A 19,426-nucleotide genomic window follows, 5' to 3' on the forward strand; every position below is an offset into this window, starting at 1 on the left:
CACACTCCTTCCCAAACTCTGGGCTCCTTGCCCCTCATTTACTCTGGCTGGCAGCAACAGACTGCAGACTTTATGTACTAGGTTCACAAAATAGCTGCAACCATCAGGCACCTACTGGATGCCTGACCCAGCCCTTAAAGCAGTAGGCACCAACAGTGGCTTGCCACAGTCTCTATGTGGTGTTTAGCTTTTTTCGTATTGAAATGGTGACAGTGAATTTTTTGTTCTATGTTAGAGTTGCATGGTTTCATTTCTGAATTCACATTGTTATCAAGGGCATGTCTAAAATTATTGTTATTAGAGTGCATGTAGAATTGTGGAGAAAAATGACTGAACTCTTAGTGAGATGTAACTTAAAAGTGTTCATTCCTTTAATTAAAATTAAAATTTGAAATAGTAAGCTAGGACAGTACAGCTTAAATCAAGTGTCAGGAAATAAAATGTTAAGGTCCTCTAGTAATACTTATTCAGTCACACTACAGATGTTCCTTTATTTTTGTTCACTGTAAAATTTAATGTGATTTATCTTATTTATAATAAAGTAGATCATAAAATGTTACAATGTGACCATGTTAATGCTGTCATAAGAGTTTTAACTTTTTGTTTTTTCTGAGTTCCAAAATATGGAACTTTTCATGAATGTAGAATATGATATTTGTGCATTTATATTTCTTTTTGCTTTATAAAGTGAATGAAAAGAAATCTAAATCAGGAAGGTGCGTCTGAACTTGCTTATGTTTAAAGAAATATTTTTAGGTTGGATCTAAAATTCACTTACCATTATTGTATGGTTATTTGTATTCTCATAGGATACCTGTAGATGTGCAGGACACCTGCTCTGACATGCTCTAATTACAATGCGTTGGAGCAGACTTGTTTAATTGAGTCTGCTAAAGTGTACTAATTAGCATGCTCCCACAGTCTTGGTATCTCATGTATTCAGCATCCCCATATTCCAAAATGGTGCTTTAACTAAAGGTTATTAAAACCCTCCAACCCCCTCCAGAGCAAGTTGAAAGTTACCTAATTAAAGTTACCCAGAATAGGACTGAAGTGTGAGGCACTGGGTTTTCGTAAGAGTTCTTGCTGTAGATGTAAACAAGAAAGACATAGCACAGGAGAAAGGGATATAATGTACATGCAGAGACAGCTCTGGTATGCAAACGTTGTGTTAAGTCCAATTAAGACCACATCCAAAATTCTCCTTAAACAGTAGTTATATAAGGTAGTCCATATGTCTCTCTATGAGCCAGTGGGTGGCAATTTTGTTGATGTTGCATTTCACACACAGGTGCTGTTCACCAGCCATGGGGCAAAGTTACTAAATTAGTTTGTAAATCCAGTGATAAAGTGAATATATATATTTTCCTGAAAGAGCAAATGTTAAGTGAAACCAAAAGTATTTGATGACCCAAAATGGCAACCGCAATTGTTTCTAATGACCCAAGATGGCAACTGCAAGCGTTATAACAACTCGCTAAGCACTATGTGAAATCAGGTATCAATTTAAAATGTGCGTTATAGCGAAGTAGTGCTAAGAGAAAGGGACCTAAGCGGGGGGTTGCCTGTATTACCTTTCTACACTGCAGCCATTAGAGTACAGTAAATATTAGTGACCTAGGAACTGACTATACTAGAATTTACTTCTTCTTTTTTTAATACAGTTCCATATTATTTCTTCTTCTTTTCATTTTGAAACTGACAACAGATCAGTCTCCAGCTATGTTTCCTTATATTTTAATCTTTATTGAAGGAAGACTATTAATCTTAAGTATGGCTGCACATTAAAGTGTGTGTGTGTGTGTGTGTGTGTGTGTGTGTGTGTGTGTGTGTGTGTGTGTACTTTCCTTCTAAGGTTTTGTGTATGTATGTATTGGTGGATAGGTCCCAGAGAGGTCTGCATTTTCTGAACTCATACTTTAGTCATTAATGATTCTATCCTCACGCCAGATATCTGTCTTTTTAGGACATTAATGTACCTTATAAGATGCATGGACTTTGCTACAAATTTGCAACAAACCCGTGTTACTCTTAAAAAGACAGCCTTCTTAAATTGTGATATCTAATCTACTTAAGGTGAAGTCTTGACTGTGTCATGATAAGTGTGATACCTTTTTCTGCCAGAGCAGAAGATGTCTGTGAGGCTTGACTCTAAAGGGAAAAGCGGTGGCTCATGTCTCAAAGTGAGGTGAGGTCATGGCGTATGCAGTGTCTGGCTAATGTTTGCTCCTGATCTTTGTAGACACAATGCTTCTAGCTACTTTTGCTTAGGCAGTATGCTTGCTTTGATGCTTTGCTTTAGGACTCCATTGTATTTCTGAGAAGGAGAATTTAAAAACTTATTAATACATATTTATTAATTTACACAAGAACATCCTGTTACGTATACAAATTAAAAGAATTACAACTACTTAATAAAAAGGTGATCAGTTTGGTTAAGACCTTAGTGCTTGTGACTTACTGTTTTTTTCCCAAGTCATTTAGTTATTCTAGTCAATTCTGTCCACATAGCAGAATCTTTTCTGTTTAGTGAAATGAGTTAGTTTCAACAATATAAAAATCATGTAGACTACCTCATTTAGTGCTCTGCTTTTCAGGCAATGAATTTCATAGGTGCAGTTGCCAAGTCATTTCACTGCTCCACTGTGTTGTAATAAGAATATGAATTGGCTAGTGGTTGTCTAGGGACATGGCATATAAAGTAATCTATTTTTTAACCCACATGAATTACTTTATTGTTGCAATTAGAGTTGATAGTCAGGTGTCTAACATTCTTTTTGATAGTTAACGATTGCCAAGCAGTGCAAACCGCTACCTTACATTTCACAAAGGTAACCAAAAGTGTTCTGAGAAAAATCAAGTGGGAACATGATTAATTTTGGACACTTTCATGTTCTAGTAATGTCACTTACTGTGTTTAGTAAGAGCCAAGAACTGTTTGCATTAAGAGCACTGAAGAACTCAGAAAAGGATGAGCTGTCATTGGTGCTGTAATTGCAGTACATAAACTATAACACATATTAGCAAGTTTCAGGCCCTAGTGACTGTTTGTATTAGGAGAACTTAAAAGGATTAATGGTACAGTCAGGGAGAGCTGGTTGTGTTAGGTTTAATATACAGCAACAGGTCAGACACAAGACAGCTTCATTACACAGACGAACTGAACTTTACTAAAGACTAAAGCTTTAATAAAGATAAACTGAAAACAATTTAGGGCTCCGAATTTATTACAGATAAAGAAGGGCATGGAAGTATGAACTTAGAGAATAAAGTTAAACTGTTTGATGCACAAACAGAGAAAAGGAGTATGGGTGATGGTATGTGGTTTATGAGAAAAGAAGTATGCATTTTATGTTCTCTGTTTTCCCTCAGAAGGGAAGGAGCAAGGTTTATGATGTGTCCTTAATTTTCTGATGGCATTCTTTTTTCTTTACATTATTAATAATCTTATGATATATTACTGTAACTTTCAAGTTTCTCTGCACTACATAGCATTTAATGTGCTTCTTTACTGCACTTAGTAATCTAAAGCTTCTCCATTTTTTATCAGTGTTCATCTGCAAAAGGTTCTTTGTAGGTGAAGGCAATGCTACAGGCTTACTCAGGTATTAGAAATCAGTGTTTGGTTTGGCCAACTCTCAACCACACTAAAGATTAATAGGCCAGAAACATAGCTGGACACTGGTCTGTTGTCAGTTCCAAAATGAAAAGAAGAAGAAATAATATGGAACTGTATTAAAAAAACGAAAAAAGAAAGAAAGTAAATTCTACTATAGTCAGTTCCCAGGTCACTAATATTTACTGTACTCTAATGGCTTCAGTGTAGAAAGATAATACAGGCAACCCCCACTTAACGCTGTTTCTCTTAGCACTATTTCGCTATAATGCTCATTTTAAATTGATACCTGTTTTCACTTGGTGCTCAGCAAATTTTGCTATAATGCTTGTGGTCGCCATCTTGGGTCATCAAATACTTTTGGTTTTGCCTAATGCTCATTTTTTCAGGAACCAACCAATTAAGAGCGCTAAGCAGGGCTTGCCTGTAAAGGAAAATTAGATTTCCTGTTAATAGATAAATCTGTTTTCTGTGTAACATGTTCAGTTTCAGGCCTAACTCTTTTCCTGTTTGTGACTTTGTTGATTTCAGTGAGATAACACTGATAGGAGATTTTTAACCTTTGGGTATTATGCTATTATATGATATAAGCAAAAGCGTTGGACTGGCGATTTCCTGCCACCTTTTCTATGAAATCAAACAGCAGCTTAAGTAGTGATGGAGTCTCTAGCTATAGATGCTAAATGAGTCCTCTGCTACAGCAGTGCGGGTAGTCTTCCCCATGCTGCTCCACTGATTGTCAATTAGGCGAGATGACCATGTGCATGTGGTAATTTTATTAGATGACATGTTGTTTTGTCCATCTGTGCACGTATTTGTGAAGGTTTTGATTTTATATTTACACTCTCCTCTCCACTCTTCACCCCTCCATCACCAACATCTCCACAACTCCTGGTACATGGTTTGTTTGGTTTTTTATTGTACCTATAGAACTCTAGCAAATTTCTAGATTTGGAGATTTTTTGGTTTCATTTTTAAGATCACATTGGCTAGAGAAATAACATTGGTTAAGTTAATAACCTTTCATTATGTGGCTAATCCATCAGTTATTTTTCTCTGCCTATCATAGTAGCTGATGGTGCCCTGGGAATAGTTTTCTTTTTATTATGACATTCCATATTCATATGTCCTTCAAAGGAGAAGCAGTAAGCTTCATTTTGCAGTGTATCAACCTAAAGCCATTGTATTGTCATTGGAAAACCAGAGTAGAAACAAAAGTACCCCAGTACACCATTATTTATTCATAGTAAATGGGTGAGAATATGCCAGATTTTTTTTTTTTTTTTTTAGTAGAAGGTAAACAGCACAGTTGAGAGATTTTTCACTTCAGTTTCCTCTCTCAACAGCATACATATTCCTCCCATGTGATCATTCCATGCGATTACTCTGGCATGTACGTTAGCTTGTAGTTTAGGCCTTCAGTATATCACAGCAGAGAGGAGGGGATGTACAACAAATCAGTTCAGTCAAGGAGGAACTATTCTTTCAGTTTCCCTATCTACATATTTTTTAATTTTAAATATTTAAAATGGTATTTGATTATTCTGGTTTGAGTGCTGTATTCACTATTGCTAGACAATGACCTATATTCACTATTTGCAATTGTGGCAAAAATGCACTTGCAGATTTGGAAACTAATGACAAATTCTGAGCTTTCCGGTATTAGAAATTATTTTATCCCTGGTAATTTGCAGGGTATCAGGTCTTAAAATCAAGTCTTTTTTTTAAAATGAAGCTTTTGCTTCCAAAAGCTTTTACCCATTTTTACCGATTTGAGAATACTGAATAACATTTAAAGCTTCTAAATTACCTGAAAGGAAGAATTCCAAAGATACAAAATATCAGTCTTAAATTTTGTGAAGTGTCAGCTAGTTTTGTCTGGAAATAAGTGAGAGCTTAGTTAATATTTTCTGATTTTAAAGAATGAGTGATGACTGACCCATTATTATTTCATGGCTATGTTAGAGCAGCATCTGTCTCCCATTGTGCTGGTCACGTTGCAAAAAAAATGTATAAAATTATGGTTCCTGATTAAGGGAGCATAGGTTATTATTATATTTATTATGTTACAGGAAAATGAAACTAATAGAAAAGTAAAAAATGCCTGGTACCCTTCCAGCTGTAATGCTGTTGCATTCCTGCTTTTCACTTTAAGAATTATGTAGAAATTGCAGGCCTTGAAGTCCAGAAATGAGTACAGGATATTAGTGTGAATCTTTTGCAAATGAAGAAACATTTCCAGCCATTACATCAGGACTACTGATCAGTCTTATAACTTCGATGTAATATTTTCTGTCTGTCTTACTGTATTGAAAGAGTTGTTCAAAGTACAGTGATGTGAAAATGTGGTGCCTTGAAATACAGTTAAATGTCTTAAGATGTAAATTTGAAATATGAGACAGAGATTTATTTTGCTTGCCATGTCGTCTTTTTTATATATTAGAGAAGAAATTTGCCTTGACATAAATGAGCTTCAGTTGGTTTAATACCTACAGATTTCATTTGATTTAAAAAAAAAAAAAAGTTTTTAGGATGAACCAAATGATTAAAACCAGTTGTTATGATGAGCCAAATGATTCAAGTTTTCATAAATGGGACAGTCTCAATAAAAATGGCATCATAATAATAATAAAAAAGAAGCAATAACTAAGGGCTAGACTTAGATTGTACAGTGTCATATTTCTATTGAAGGCTCTGCAACCATGACAACATACACAAACTGAAAATCTTGCCTTGCATACTTAAATATCATCCCCGTCTTTACTTGGACAAACCATCTTCAGGTTATGTTGTCAGTAGGCAATGGGAGTTTGCCTTGATTAAGGACTCTAAGGGTGCTTATAGAAGTTATTGATCAATCTGTAAATTTAAGCACTTTAGACAGAGCACTTAAAGTTACAGTGTAATTAAAAGTAATCAGACATTTGGTGTTTGGTGGGGGCTCAGAGCCTCCATGCATGGGTTGAGGCCAGGAGGCAGGGGGCACTGTAGTCTACTCTGGAAGCTTGGCAGCTGGGCCAGCTGGTGTCTCCAGGCTCCTCCCCTGCCTGTCCAGAGACACTAGCAGCTGGCCATGCTGCCAGACATTCCCCTGTGTAGGGGGACTTTCTTGGGGGTGGACCCCCTGAGCGGTGCTATTGGGCACTGGGGACCATTTCCCCGGGGGTGGGAGTGCTGACCAGGACCCTCCACCCCAATGGCTACACTCTCTCTCTCCCTCTGTGGCTGCACACGAGGAGACTCTCTGTCTCTTCCCTGTGGCAGACTCAGGGCATAATATGTAACCCTCATAGGGAACTGTATGCAAGTCCAGAAATGCGTACAGGATATCAATGTGAATCTTTTCCAAATGAAGAAACATTTCCAGCCATTAGAGCTCTAAATTAGAGCATCTTCATTTATTACCTGATTTAATAAGGGTTACTTTTTCACATGATTGGCCATTTAAAAAGTGCTCTGTAGCCTCACACGTGTTATAATATGGCTGTAGTGCACTTTCAGGGGCCAGAGTGTGAGAAAATGTTACTTTTAGCTACACCCTAAAATTAGACCTGTTGTTTAGAACCTCATGACATGATCTAACAATAGCAGAAAAACAAATAAATTGCCCTAAGCCTAATTTGAATTAATCCAAAATTCTGTTTTAAAAAAAAAAATTTGTAAGCTTCTTCCCATTGACATCTCTGGCAAACTCTCACTAACTTCATTAGAACCTAGATTTAACATGCTGTGTAAAAACACTTCTATGCCTTTCCTAATATGCACACTTAGAGGACACTATCTTTCTCTTGAAGGGATAGTTTATATCTGTGATTTTCTGATAACGTAAGGAGGCATATTTTTTAATTTAATTTAAAATTTAATTTGTTATGGTTGCCTGAGAACATACCTCCCTCTCTGTAATTCTTTCAACATTTTAGCTTTGTCTTTTGGTTGTATCTTCTTATTCTAACATGACCTCTCTTATGCACACTTTATTTGTCTCCCATTAGCATTTTAAGTTCCCTCATTTTCTTCAAACCAGCATTTCAGCACACCTGTAATTTCTTATATAATCTGTTGCTGTTTAATAAATGTTTAATATATGCAGTACCATCCTATTGCTTCTGGTTATGAATAATCTCTTTAATTGTTGAATTTTGCTCTTTTGACTTTTATCATTCTAGACTATGGCCACAAAAGGGCATAGGTGTCTAAACATCTGCTAAAGGTGCCTTGATCTAAAATTGTAATTCTCAAAACTCCCTGCTCAGTTGTCACCTAACTTTGAAAGTGTCCCTAGGTAGCTAAGTTTATTAAAGTTGCCCAGGGACCTAGATTTCTGTTTCTGGACAGGACACAGAAGTGCCTTAGTTTTGATGTTGCTACCAGCTTGACATATAAGTTGTACTTAAGTCCCAATTAGATCCCATTGAGGATAAATTATGCAATGGTCTTGTGAACCCTAAGCCATTGGTATTTAAAAAGTACTCATATCTCCGACCTTTGTAAAGTATTGAGAAGAGTGAAAAAGGGGTGGTCATATGTTAAAATTTAGAAATCAGAGGCTTTTAATTTTTCTCAAACATTTGAGCTAGGGACATAAATTACACATAAACTGGTATAAGTGATCAAAAACTGGTTCAAATCTGTAACACAACAGGGATAAGTACAGAGAGTCAAAAAGTCTGAGGCTGAATCGATTCAGTCTTTGCAGGTTAGTCTAACGAGTAGAGATTAAATTAAAGCAGAAGTGAACAGACATTTACCTTTGACTCAGGAAATTCAGCCACATGCCTGCAGTGGCTCAAGCCAGAAGTACTTTGTGCTGCAGCATGGCTCTGGCTGTATGTTCACTTCCTCTTCCTGCTGCCCCCGAGGTTTCTGGGATTTGCAGTCCAGACTTACAGCAGCAGGACTCTGCAAGATTGCTCATCACTTCCTCTTCCTGCTTCCACGTGCCTCTGGGATTTGTAGTCCATGGTCACGGCCAATAAGTTTGAGTGTGGAGAATGGGTGTTTAACCTCCCTCCCTGGCCTCTAGCCCCAGGCCGCAGTTGGGATTTGCCAAGTGGCCAAAACTGGTTTAAGATAAATCTGTCTGGATGTAGTATCAGACTTAACTGATTTAGGTTAAATTGGTTTATTGAACTTCTGTCCCAGATCCCCTCCAGCTTCAAGTTAACTCACGGTGCTCCAGCATCCCAGGATGCTTTGCACCTCCTCCACAAACCACCCTCTCAGTGTCACTGGGCTAGCCTTGACCCAAGCTGTCTGCTCCAGCAGAGCAGGGAGGCATGTTCTAGCACCCCCTGGCTTCTGGCTTGGCCACTTCAGGCATGTGGCTGCATTACTGGAATTAAAGGTGAATGTCTGTTCACTTACTTATCAGTTCAATATATGCAGCTTAGACTAACCTGCTAAGATTGATCGATTCAGCCTTGGGCTTTTTGATTATCTGTATGTAGTAGGGCTGTGTGAAGCTTTGGTCACTGATTCAATTTGGAGAAGATTCAGCCCAATTTGGCAGCTGAATCTCTGAATCGGATCAGAAGACTCTTTAATCTCTCTGAATTGAATCAGAAGACTCTGAATTGATTTGGAGAGATTCAACAATTCGGCCATAGACACAGCATTATATTATTTTTTCTATGTATTATTTTTTCTACATAACTTGAGGTACCAGGCATGGCTTGTGAATGCTGAGATGGTGGTGCAGATGAAGCATCTTCTGGTCCACTTCCAGCTCTTCTGTGGAGTGTGCAGGGGACCCATCCACTCCCTGGCTCGGCAACTGGTGCCTTCTGGGTCTGGGGGGGACCAGGGGTCCCCCCCATGGCTGATCGCTGAGCTGGGGGGGAAAGGGGAGGGCGGTCCCCCATATGTTCAGCAGCAGACCTGAAAATGGACCAGAAATACTTCTGGTCCACTTCTGCGTCCACCACCAAGCATGTGGAGGACACCTCTGCACTCCTGTGGGACACTCCATCCACCCCACCATCTCAGCATTCACGAACCATGCCTGGGTACCTCAAGGTAGGTAGAAAAAATATATAAAGCTGTCTGTGGCCGAGTTGCTGATTCTCCAAAACAGAATCGAATCTTCAGATTCAGATTTGGCTGAATCGAATTAGGAAAGTGATCCGAATCAGCAAATCAAATCACAGTCCCTTGAATAGGGCCAAATTTAAATCCAAATCAAATACTGCTGGCTTCGCACACCCCTAGTCTTGAAAACTAGATTGGTTTAGCTGTAAACCAAAAATTACATAATAAAGTGAGCAAGCATGATGGAGCTTTATAAAATTACAGCTCAGTTTAATAAAATATTTGTATAACTTTATAATATAAGTTGTGAGGTAAAGATGATTTCATGCACATAGGTTGTAATGAGCAACATGGTATGATCTTAAGAGTTGAGTACAACTCTTAAGATCATACCATGTTGTTTCCCTGCTTCCTTCCGTTTCCAGTTTCTTGCCATGAACTGTTTCAGTCTTCAGGTGCTTTCTTATGTTGCATACCGATGCTTACAACCAATGCAAGAGAGCTATTTATATTCTTAACACTGTATAGAAGTGACCATTAGAAATGAAGTGCCATAAAGACATAATTAAAAAAATAGAATTTGCATGAGAAGTGAATTGCAAGATTTAATTGACAGGATATTATTTTTGAGTACAATAACCACTGGCAACAAGTGGATTGTCTTGGACATATTGAAATTAAAAATCCTGCTAAGTGAGCAAGTTGACAGATGAAGATCAGCTACGAACGAGCTGAAAATGCAGTGTAAACTCTTGTTTGTGTTACAGAACCGTCCACTATGAAGGTGGTGCTGTGTCAATTCATGCTCGTTCCCTCTGGCGACTAGAGACTCTAAGAGTTGCGTAAGTAAGGAGTTTCTTAGAGAAATAAATATCATATGGTTAACTGCTATTGCTACAAGTTTATGATTAATTTTAGTAGGTAAATGTCAGAGTTCCCATGACTTAAGTGACAGGAGAATAAGTCCCCAAACCAACAGCGCAATAAGGCTATATCTGCACTGCAAATTTACCAGGCCCAGGCAGCGGAGTCCTCAAAAATGATGCACATGCCCCTTCCTGGCCTGGAAGCAGAGTAACCATGTTTGTGCACTGTTGGGCACAGTAGAATTGGCTATGTTCTCTTATCAGTATTAAGCAGCCTTCTCTCAGGGCTTTGTGAATCCATCTACAGTGTTTTCAAATGAAGGCAGGTGGTAACCTATTGGGAGAAGCATAGTATGTTATGAGGGTGCTGCTGCCTGACATATTAGATTGTGGTGAGAACTAAGGGTGAGCTTAGGAACTATGATTTAGCAAATGGATAGTCACTTTGATTTGTGTACTTAAAGTTAGCACCATACCTCAGTACCTTCCTGAATCACAGCCACGGTCTAACCTTTCAATATGAGAAGTGTGTGTGTGTGTGAGATTCTGTAATCATTTACTGTTACAAACAGTTTCCTCATTGTGATAACTAATAAAACCAGATATTATGCTACTTTATTTTCTCCCTATATTGGACTTGTTGATGGATAAAAAAAAACCCCAAAACAAAAACTAACTCAAGTACTCCTTCATGTTTTTGTTTTATTTTAAATGTATTCAGATTTTTATAAAGATAACCTTATTCAAGTTCTTACATTACCCAACTACACAACACTGAGTTTGGAGTCAAGTCATTTAAATGAAAAAGAAGCAAATTTATTAGAAAAAGTCTGAATCAAAAAAAAAAATTGCAAAATGAATGATGTAAAATTGGAGTGTTAGCCAGGACTTGTGCCTTATATACCCATGACAGTAATAATCAGGAATGTCCTTTAAAGTTTGACTCAGTTAAATTTTATTACAGCTTTGTGTTTGTGGTAAAATTCTGAGTGACAAATAAATATTTTTAGAAACAAATGGTAGCAGCTACGGGGAAAGGTTACACTCTAATGATGCTGTTCTCTGTGTGTGTGTGTGTGTGTGTGTGTGTGTGTGTGTGTGTGTGTGTGTGTGTGTGTGTGTGTAATTTAATGGGGTAATGTTAAAAGACATTGACAGGACAACGGAGAAGTTTTTTTTTTTCCTTTATTTGCCTTTGCATCAAAATTGACCTTGAGCATAATGAGTGACACCAATACAACAAACAGTAGAAAAATTTCTGCCTGCTTTGCTCTTATTCATGTTTCACTGTCAATGCGTGTGTCGTCTGGCATAAGAGCAGTGGATCATGTTAGGATTTGAAAAGCTACAGGCTTCTGTTAAGACTGTCATATATCTGCAGCTCAACAGGCAGCATGTATACAGACTATGGGTTTAACCTTCTGAAGATATGTGACCAAAGACAAATTGTCAGAAGAGTCTGTCATACAAGTCAGCACTGACAGGAGTAGTCTTTTGTTACAAGTAATGTTACTGTTACCAAAAGCTTAAACTTCTTACAATAATGTGGATATACCATTTTGTAAGCAAAGACTTTGAGCAAAATTACAAATTATAAATCAATTTAATTTCTTAAATCCCAGTGCTAACTTTTTCTCTAAAATTTGTTGTGCGGAAAGACGTATGAATGTGCATCATGGATCGGAAATAAATTTTGAAGGTTTTGAGTTTGATATGCATTTTGCCAGTCAGTCTAAACAGTAGGTACAGACAGATGCAATAATTGTATTCATCTCAAAAGATACGAGTCAAACTTACACTTGCACATTCTTGCACTGACACAAATATAGCAAAACTGTTGTAACTTTAACCCTTTTTCAGGATGACAGTGATTTAGCTGGCTTGCATTGCTACAGGAGTATGTAGACATAAGCATTACATTGTTACAGCTCATACAGACTCCTATATGGCAGCTTCCCTCCCCCCTTAAGTCAGTTAAATGTTGCATTTGTCCATAGCCTTTTAGCAAGTTCTATTACTTATGTTACAGATCAGCTATATGGTTCTGCTATTCTCTGGTCTTCAGTGTCTCAGGTAGGTCAGGTTAAGAAGAAAATAAGCTAGAACAGTCTGAGTCTGCTATAAATTAGAGCATGGGCAAGGTAAACCCTTAATGTTGGTGCAAAACTGTTAAGCCATCTTTACCTTTTTGGCCTATCTGCAGAAATACAGTAACTGTGAATCAGACTCTGGCTCTTTACATGATTGATTAATGGAATATCCATGTTGGCTTACAAATGTGTGTTTTTGGTGTGCTTTCTGTGTCACATAAAAATGAAGAAAGGAAGTGCATTTAGGAAATGAATATGCTTTCTCTCTTCCCACCAGAACACCACATTGAAAAAGAGTCTAATGTCCTTATTATGTGCCACTTAAGAGAAGATAATAGATGAGAGAGAAAAAAAATGTGGTATCTTTAGCTTGTTTAAAAATAACAACTAAAACTTCCAGAAATCTTATTCCAGAACCAAAAAATTCCAGAAATTGAACCTGAAATTTACTAGGCTTAGTTGCTAACCAGAAACCAGCTTGTAACACTTACATTTGAAAAAACATGCCAAATGTGTTTTTAAGGTTTTGTCTCTCGCATACTCGCACACACATACACCCAGTACTTATGAAGTTGTACTTAAACAAATAGATATTTTACTTGATCAAATAAAAACATAAAAGTGTTATATGTAACCTACAGTGAAAATGACTTAGTGATATGCCTTGTGCAGGACTTAGGCTGGTGTATAAATATAATAATATAGGGCATGTACAGACATTACACTTAGATTGGTCTAAGTAAATATAGATCAATCTAAACCCATAACCATGCAGAAGTTTGGCACACACAAACTAGTCTAAAAATGGTGCAAGTGGTCTAAGATAGACCTGGTATGAGATGCTCAGTTTGGATCAATTTTTGTTAAACCAGTGCTTTGAGCTTTTGTATTGTTTTCCTATCAATTCAAGTTTACATTGCTGTCCTCTGGCATCCCAGACTGTTTTGCACCCCACAAACCCTCCCTTTTAGGGGGGTGCACTAGCACTCAGCCCAGCCTTGGGCACACCCCCATGGACCTGACCCTAGCATCCTGCCATGCCCCCATGCTCAAACACAGCCATCTTAACCCTGACACTCACAGAGCAGCCATTTAGCTCAGTGAGTTACAGTTTGGTACTAGTAACACCAAGGTCACAGATTTGATCCCTAGCTGCACCAGATAATCTCTTGAGGTCCCTTCCTGTTTTGCTATGATATGATCTCAGAGGCTAGGTCCTGTGACCTGGACCCCAACATAAACACCCCCCCCTCTCCTAAATGGGAGCTGGTGCAGGTGGCTCACCCATGGCTCTCCAGTTGGGGAGCTGGGGGACAGAACATTGGGACAGAGTCTGCATGTAGGCAACCCTGTGACATGTCACTCACCGCTGGCAGGGTCACTGCTGGCAGGTACCCAGGCCATGTACACTTAAGTTGATGTAAGGCTTTTTTGGCCTACAGCTACAGGGTCCTGAAATACTAGGGCTGGGGCAGTGGGGGGGCACTGTGCATGCAGGCTGGCACAAGCAGGCAGATGCCCCTGGAATCTTCAGGAGTAAGTGGGGCATAACCAGCTGCCTTGTTACAGGTAGATGAAAGTGGAAATTTCCAAGTTGGTGTGTGGTGTATTGCATCATAGGGGTGTCTGTTGGAAGCCCTTGGAAAATTTTAGATCACAGTGGTAGCATGGCTTGTGAAGCCCTGGTCACCCATGGTGCGGGGGCCACACCCAGCTGGAATGGGAGGCAGAGCTAAGCACTGGGATGTGTATCTACATGCACCCACCGTTCCATCCACCTATCCACCATCTCGCAGCCAGACCCTTACTGACCTGCAGACATTGGTGCCCCATGGGCACTACCACAGACCATGGAAGAACCCATCCCATCCTCCTTCACTACCCACCCCAGTCACAAAATTGGGACTATAGGGATTTGATGGATCTCACTGTCATCTGGGGAGAGGAGAGACCCATTACCAGCTCCACAAAGAGCACCACAGAAGGGATGTGTTCAAGTGCATTGCTCAACAGATACAAGTGCGGGCCCACAATGGGGACTGGGTGCAGTGCCAGGCCAAGATTAAATGGATTAAGACCCAACACAAGCGCCTGCATGATGCCGACATAAAGTCTGGAGCCAAGAGTATGTCCGCTTCCTCACCTGAATAGGGCTATTCTCACCCTGTTCTCATATGACACAACTGGGGGAGTGGAGGACTTGCTAGAAGGGACTTCACTACAGTAGGAGGTGCAGGAAGGCTCTGGGACAGTGGGACTACTGGGTGCCCAGGAGCAGAGCTCAAGTTCCACTGGTGGCAGTGGCCCCCAAGGACTAGCCCAATGGTGTTGGTCCCCAGATCACCACAGGACCTGGGAGTGGAGTTGCAGCTGTACCTGAGCTCCCTTGACATCTCTGGCATTGTCTAGAGCACAGTGTGCAGTAGCAAGGGAAAAGCTCTGATGCCACAGAAGTTGAGGCTTAGGACCTGGAGTCTGAGGCTGTGGCTTCCACCTCACAGGAATACCTCCCTGGTCCTTGACCCAACACACCATGGCCAAACATGTAGCCTTCGGGACATCATTCCCAGTACAGCTTCCATGGGCGTTCCACTCCCACTCCTCTGACACCTCACTGCCCCCTTCCAGATGTGCAGAGTGCCCCCAGCCTCACAACTACTAAAACAGCGGCTGTTGCAGCGTGACCCACAGCACTGATAGCCAGCCCTCCCCACATTTCTGCTGAAGACTCTGGCACTGATCTTGAATTCCATACTCTCTGGGACAGCATGGCTGTACCCCTCTCCATGTGGCCGTAATGGGGACCCAGGCACCGGGGAAACATGAAGCTTCTTGGAGGGAAGGTGAGGGTGTTACGGGAGCAGGAGAGTCATGCCCACAGCCAATAGGGCACGCATGTAGTGGCACTATGATGCCCTGCCAGCCCAAAACCCTCTATGCAAGCCTGTCTCCAGAAGGTGGTCACCAGGCCCAGTACACTCGCTTTTTCCCTCCCAGCCCTCACCCAGCTCCTTGGGGACCAGTGACCACTAGAGACCACCCCCACAGTTACAGCCTTTGCCCAGGCTGTCATGGCTGAGAAGTGTAGGAGGGTGGGTCTTGGTGCATGGGTGGAGAAATGTGGGGGGATGCAGTTGGTAATGCCATGAGGCCAGGTGGCAGAGAAGACACTGAAGTCAGAGACAGGAGGTAACACTGGTATCTGAGAACCACTGGAGTTATAGTACAGCAGGAACAAGAAAAAAAACCCTTTCCAAACAACCCCTCTCCCTCCCTTCCTTCCTCCAGCCATCACATCTTGGACTGGGAATTAAACATAGGCAGGGCATATTGGCTGGCATTCCCCTCAGAATAATGGTAAAGTCATCTCTCCAAGCCCAGCTGAGTCTCACCAGGGAAATGCTGGGAGCAAAGTACCACTCCTGCATGGACACTGTGCTGAAATGTCTCTCCTGTAAGGGAAGGATTGGAGGGAGGGAGTGGTTTAAGAACTCTGCTGGTGTTCCCTAGAGTGGTCAGTCCCTGTCCACTCTGGGGATGGTCCATGTCCCTACAGTACCCAGGTCCCCAGACCCTCAGAGGGAGCAGAATAGGTACCTTCCCCAGTTCCTGGAGAGGGACACAGCCCCCCTGTCCTAGCACTACTGCGGGGCCTGCTGCACACCTGCACTGCAGCTGGGACCCCAGTTTCTGTTGTGCTGGATAGAGAGCAGCATTGTGGCTCCTGACCTTTGAGTGAGGGAGGAGGGAAAAGGGCCAAGATAGAGCATAGCTACCTTGTCATTTCTGCATGAGTACCCAGGTAAGTGCTGGAAGGCTCTAAGACCTCCTGTCCTTATATTTCATTTTATCAGCAGAAGTTGCAACTTCAAACAAGGGCTCTATGTCTCCCCTCTCAAACTACAAAAACATCACCTGTGCAAGTGGATAGTGTATGGAGGATGCAATGCCAGCTCAAGGACAGGAGGCCCCACAGCTGCAGAGTGCTTGAGGGTTGTCCATAGAGGGCATCAAAGAAGCAAGAAAATGCTGCAGGCCTTGATCATTGCCTCTGAGTGCTGGGTATGCACAGTTGACTCGTGGCACTAGGAGCTGCAGGAGTGGCATGAGGAGAGACTCCAGATGTGAAGGAGGACATTCTCTGACTGGAGGATGCCCATACCTGGGCTGCTGAGGTGTGGGAACGGGGGCTTGAGATGGCCACCCACCATTCTGAGGAGTCAACCTGCACCTCTGCAGACCTGGCAGAGTCCAGTGCCAGGACACGACATCTGTAGATAGGGTCCTGGGCTGCTTTGCAGCGACACTCCTTTTTGGCACCAGTGCTGCCTCTCACAGAGAGCTCATAAGTCCCCCAAGCTGGGGATGGCAGAGAGAGGCTGCCATCTAGCCCCCAACAGCATGCTGTTTCCTGCTCTAGAGAGTTTCCTGCTCTAGGGGTGACAGGAGTAATGGTTCCACAGGAGGGACCCCTGGGTGCCAGGTAGGGCTAACTGTCTATACCAAACCCTGACTGGGAGCTGCAGGAGTGGGACAAGGGAGCTGGTGAACTGTGGTCAGGGGAAGCAGAAAGATACCTGGCATAGCCCATGGTGTTGGGTGTGGGGAGCAAGACCAGGGTGCCTGGGGCCCCAGGGCAGGGCTGTCTATGACACTGCCCTTATATCTGAGCCTCCCCCCACAAACCTTCTAATCATGCCATGTATGCATGTCCCCCAAGCAGTTCCAGGACAGTCCTAGTGGGGTGTGGGAGCTGGGGGGTGAGTGTAGCTCACCAGCCTGCCAGGGAAGACTGTCACTGGGAGAGTGGCTGGCATCAGAACCCTCCTGTCTCAATTCATCCATGTGACAGGTGCTAGGAGGGAGCTTTGCCACTCCCTGTGGCCCCTCTCCTGGCCCGGGGCCCACTGTGGAGGAGTGCCTCAGCCATGGCAGGGATGGACAGCCTGGGGTTTGGTCCTGCTATGTGAATTAGGCCTCAGGTGTAGCTGAGGGTCTTAGGGTTAGGGTCCTCTAAGGGGGAGACCAGGCCCTCTGGGCCCAGGGAGAAAGGCTGAAGATCCCATGAGGGAGCACCAGGAGTTGACTGCCTCTGCTGTGGTGATGCCTTCTGCCATGCAGTTGCCTCCCCCTGCAAGCCCCACAGCTGCCCAAGGACCAAGAAGAGTCAGCCAGGGCTTTGCAGACATGGACTCCCTGCCATTGTGTGGATTTGGTGCCCCCAACATCAGTGGAGGGGCTTGCTCTCGAAGACATGGGCACCATGGGCACTGCCCTCCCAGCTAATGACGATGTGGGTAAAGTGGCCCTGGTGTCTACCCTGGAGCACAATGAATGACAATGGGTGACATTGTGCTCCAGGGTGTCTACCCTGGAGCACAATATATTAGTAAGCCTTGCAGTTGATGATGCTTTGGCACCTTGGGGCAAGCAGAGGATGGGGATGTGGTGCTGTCCATGGCCCCACTTAGTTGGGGAAGCCCATACAGTGGAAGTCGGCAATAGTGCTGTGCGCCAAATCCAAAACCGAATTGAAACACAGCCATTTCAATTTCAGAGGACAGCGATTCATTTCAGTGTTTCAGATCACTGTTCTGTTTCGATTTGGCTGAATCTGTTTAGGAGATTTGGCTCCGCTGAGTCTCCTCTGACTCTGTTTCGAATGGGCTGCAAAGGAAGCTTTGCAGAGCCCTTCCCAGCCGGGCAGGGCTTGGGGCCGGGGGGTGCAGGGCACCAGCAGGGAGCAAGATGGGACCATGGGTGGCTCATCCAGGGGAGGAGGAGGGTCACTGCCCTCCATGCAGGTGAGGAGACCCCTGCGTGCATCTCTGATCCCTGTCATGCAGGGTCATGGGACAGGGAAGCAGTGCAGAGCAGCGAGCAAGCCTGCTGGTCCCTGCCAAGCGACTTGGCTCTGCAGGGAGTAGAGATCTGCAGTGGGGTCTCTTTGCTGCTGCTGCCAGCCCCGCACTGCTCCAAGGAGACCCCAGCATGGATCTCTGTTCCCTATGGAGCCAGGTCGAGCAGCAGGGATTCCCTAGCCCCGGGTTTGATTCCCCAGCTCTCTGATCGTTTCCCCAACTCTTCCCAGGGGGCACAGGGCCCTGATCTGTGCACAGGGTTTCAGCAGGCTGCTGCTGCAGGCTGGGGCCAGCAACAGCACCACAGTCTTCCTGGTGGTTGGCTTGAGTGGCAGCCTGCTGAAACCCCATGCAGAGATCAGGGTTCTGCACCCCCTGGGAAGAGCTGGGGAAAGGATTAGAGAACTGGGGGAAGAGATCAGATAGCTGGGGAATCAAACCGGGAGCTAGATGTCAATATCAGAGCAGTGCTTCCCCTCCCCTCCACCCTCTCCTTAGTTTTTGTTTCCCTGCAAGCCCAGCTCTGAAACTCTGAAATTCTTCAAAACACATCCAAAACATTTTGGAGCCTTCTGATTCATTTCGGATCTGTTTTGGAATCTTCTGCTTTGATTCAGATTTGGTGTTTTGGGTGCCAAAACAGCCCCAAACACCTCCAAAATGAAATGGCTGCTGAAATTTTGTGCAGCCCTAGTCAGCAACCTTCTATGGGTTGATGAGGTGGATGAAGCAGTTGGCCAGGACATTTCAGATGACGAGGCACGCTTCCTGGATGGCCTCCATGACCATAGATGTGCCAGTGCTGAACTGTTGGTGACATAGCAGAGACTACTGGGGTAGTCAGCTTCATGGTGGCAATGGCCATCCACTTTTCTGGAATGAGGGACGGCTTCGTGCTAACATCTTGGTGCATGATGTGGGGGGCAAGCTGGGCGATGATCTCCATGAAGATGGTTGTTCTCATGC

General features: G+C 42.8%; 1 protein-coding gene across 1 annotated transcript in view; it reads left to right on the top strand.

The window, feature by feature from the left end:
* Window positions 1–19,426, top strand: part of RYR2 (ryanodine receptor 2) — an 875,416-nt gene that overhangs the window by 381,395 nt on the left and 474,595 nt on the right. The window contains exon 9 of the mRNA XM_059715710.1: window positions 10,411–10,485. Coding sequence (XP_059571693.1) covers window positions 10,411–10,485 — 75 coding nt within the window. The remainder of the gene's footprint in view (window positions 1–10,410; window positions 10,486–19,426) is intronic.

Source organism: Alligator mississippiensis, chromosome 1, assembly GCF_030867095.1.
Source record: "Alligator mississippiensis isolate rAllMis1 chromosome 1, rAllMis1, whole genome shotgun sequence".
Classification (NCBI taxonomy): Eukaryota; Metazoa; Chordata; order Crocodylia; family Alligatoridae; genus Alligator; species Alligator mississippiensis.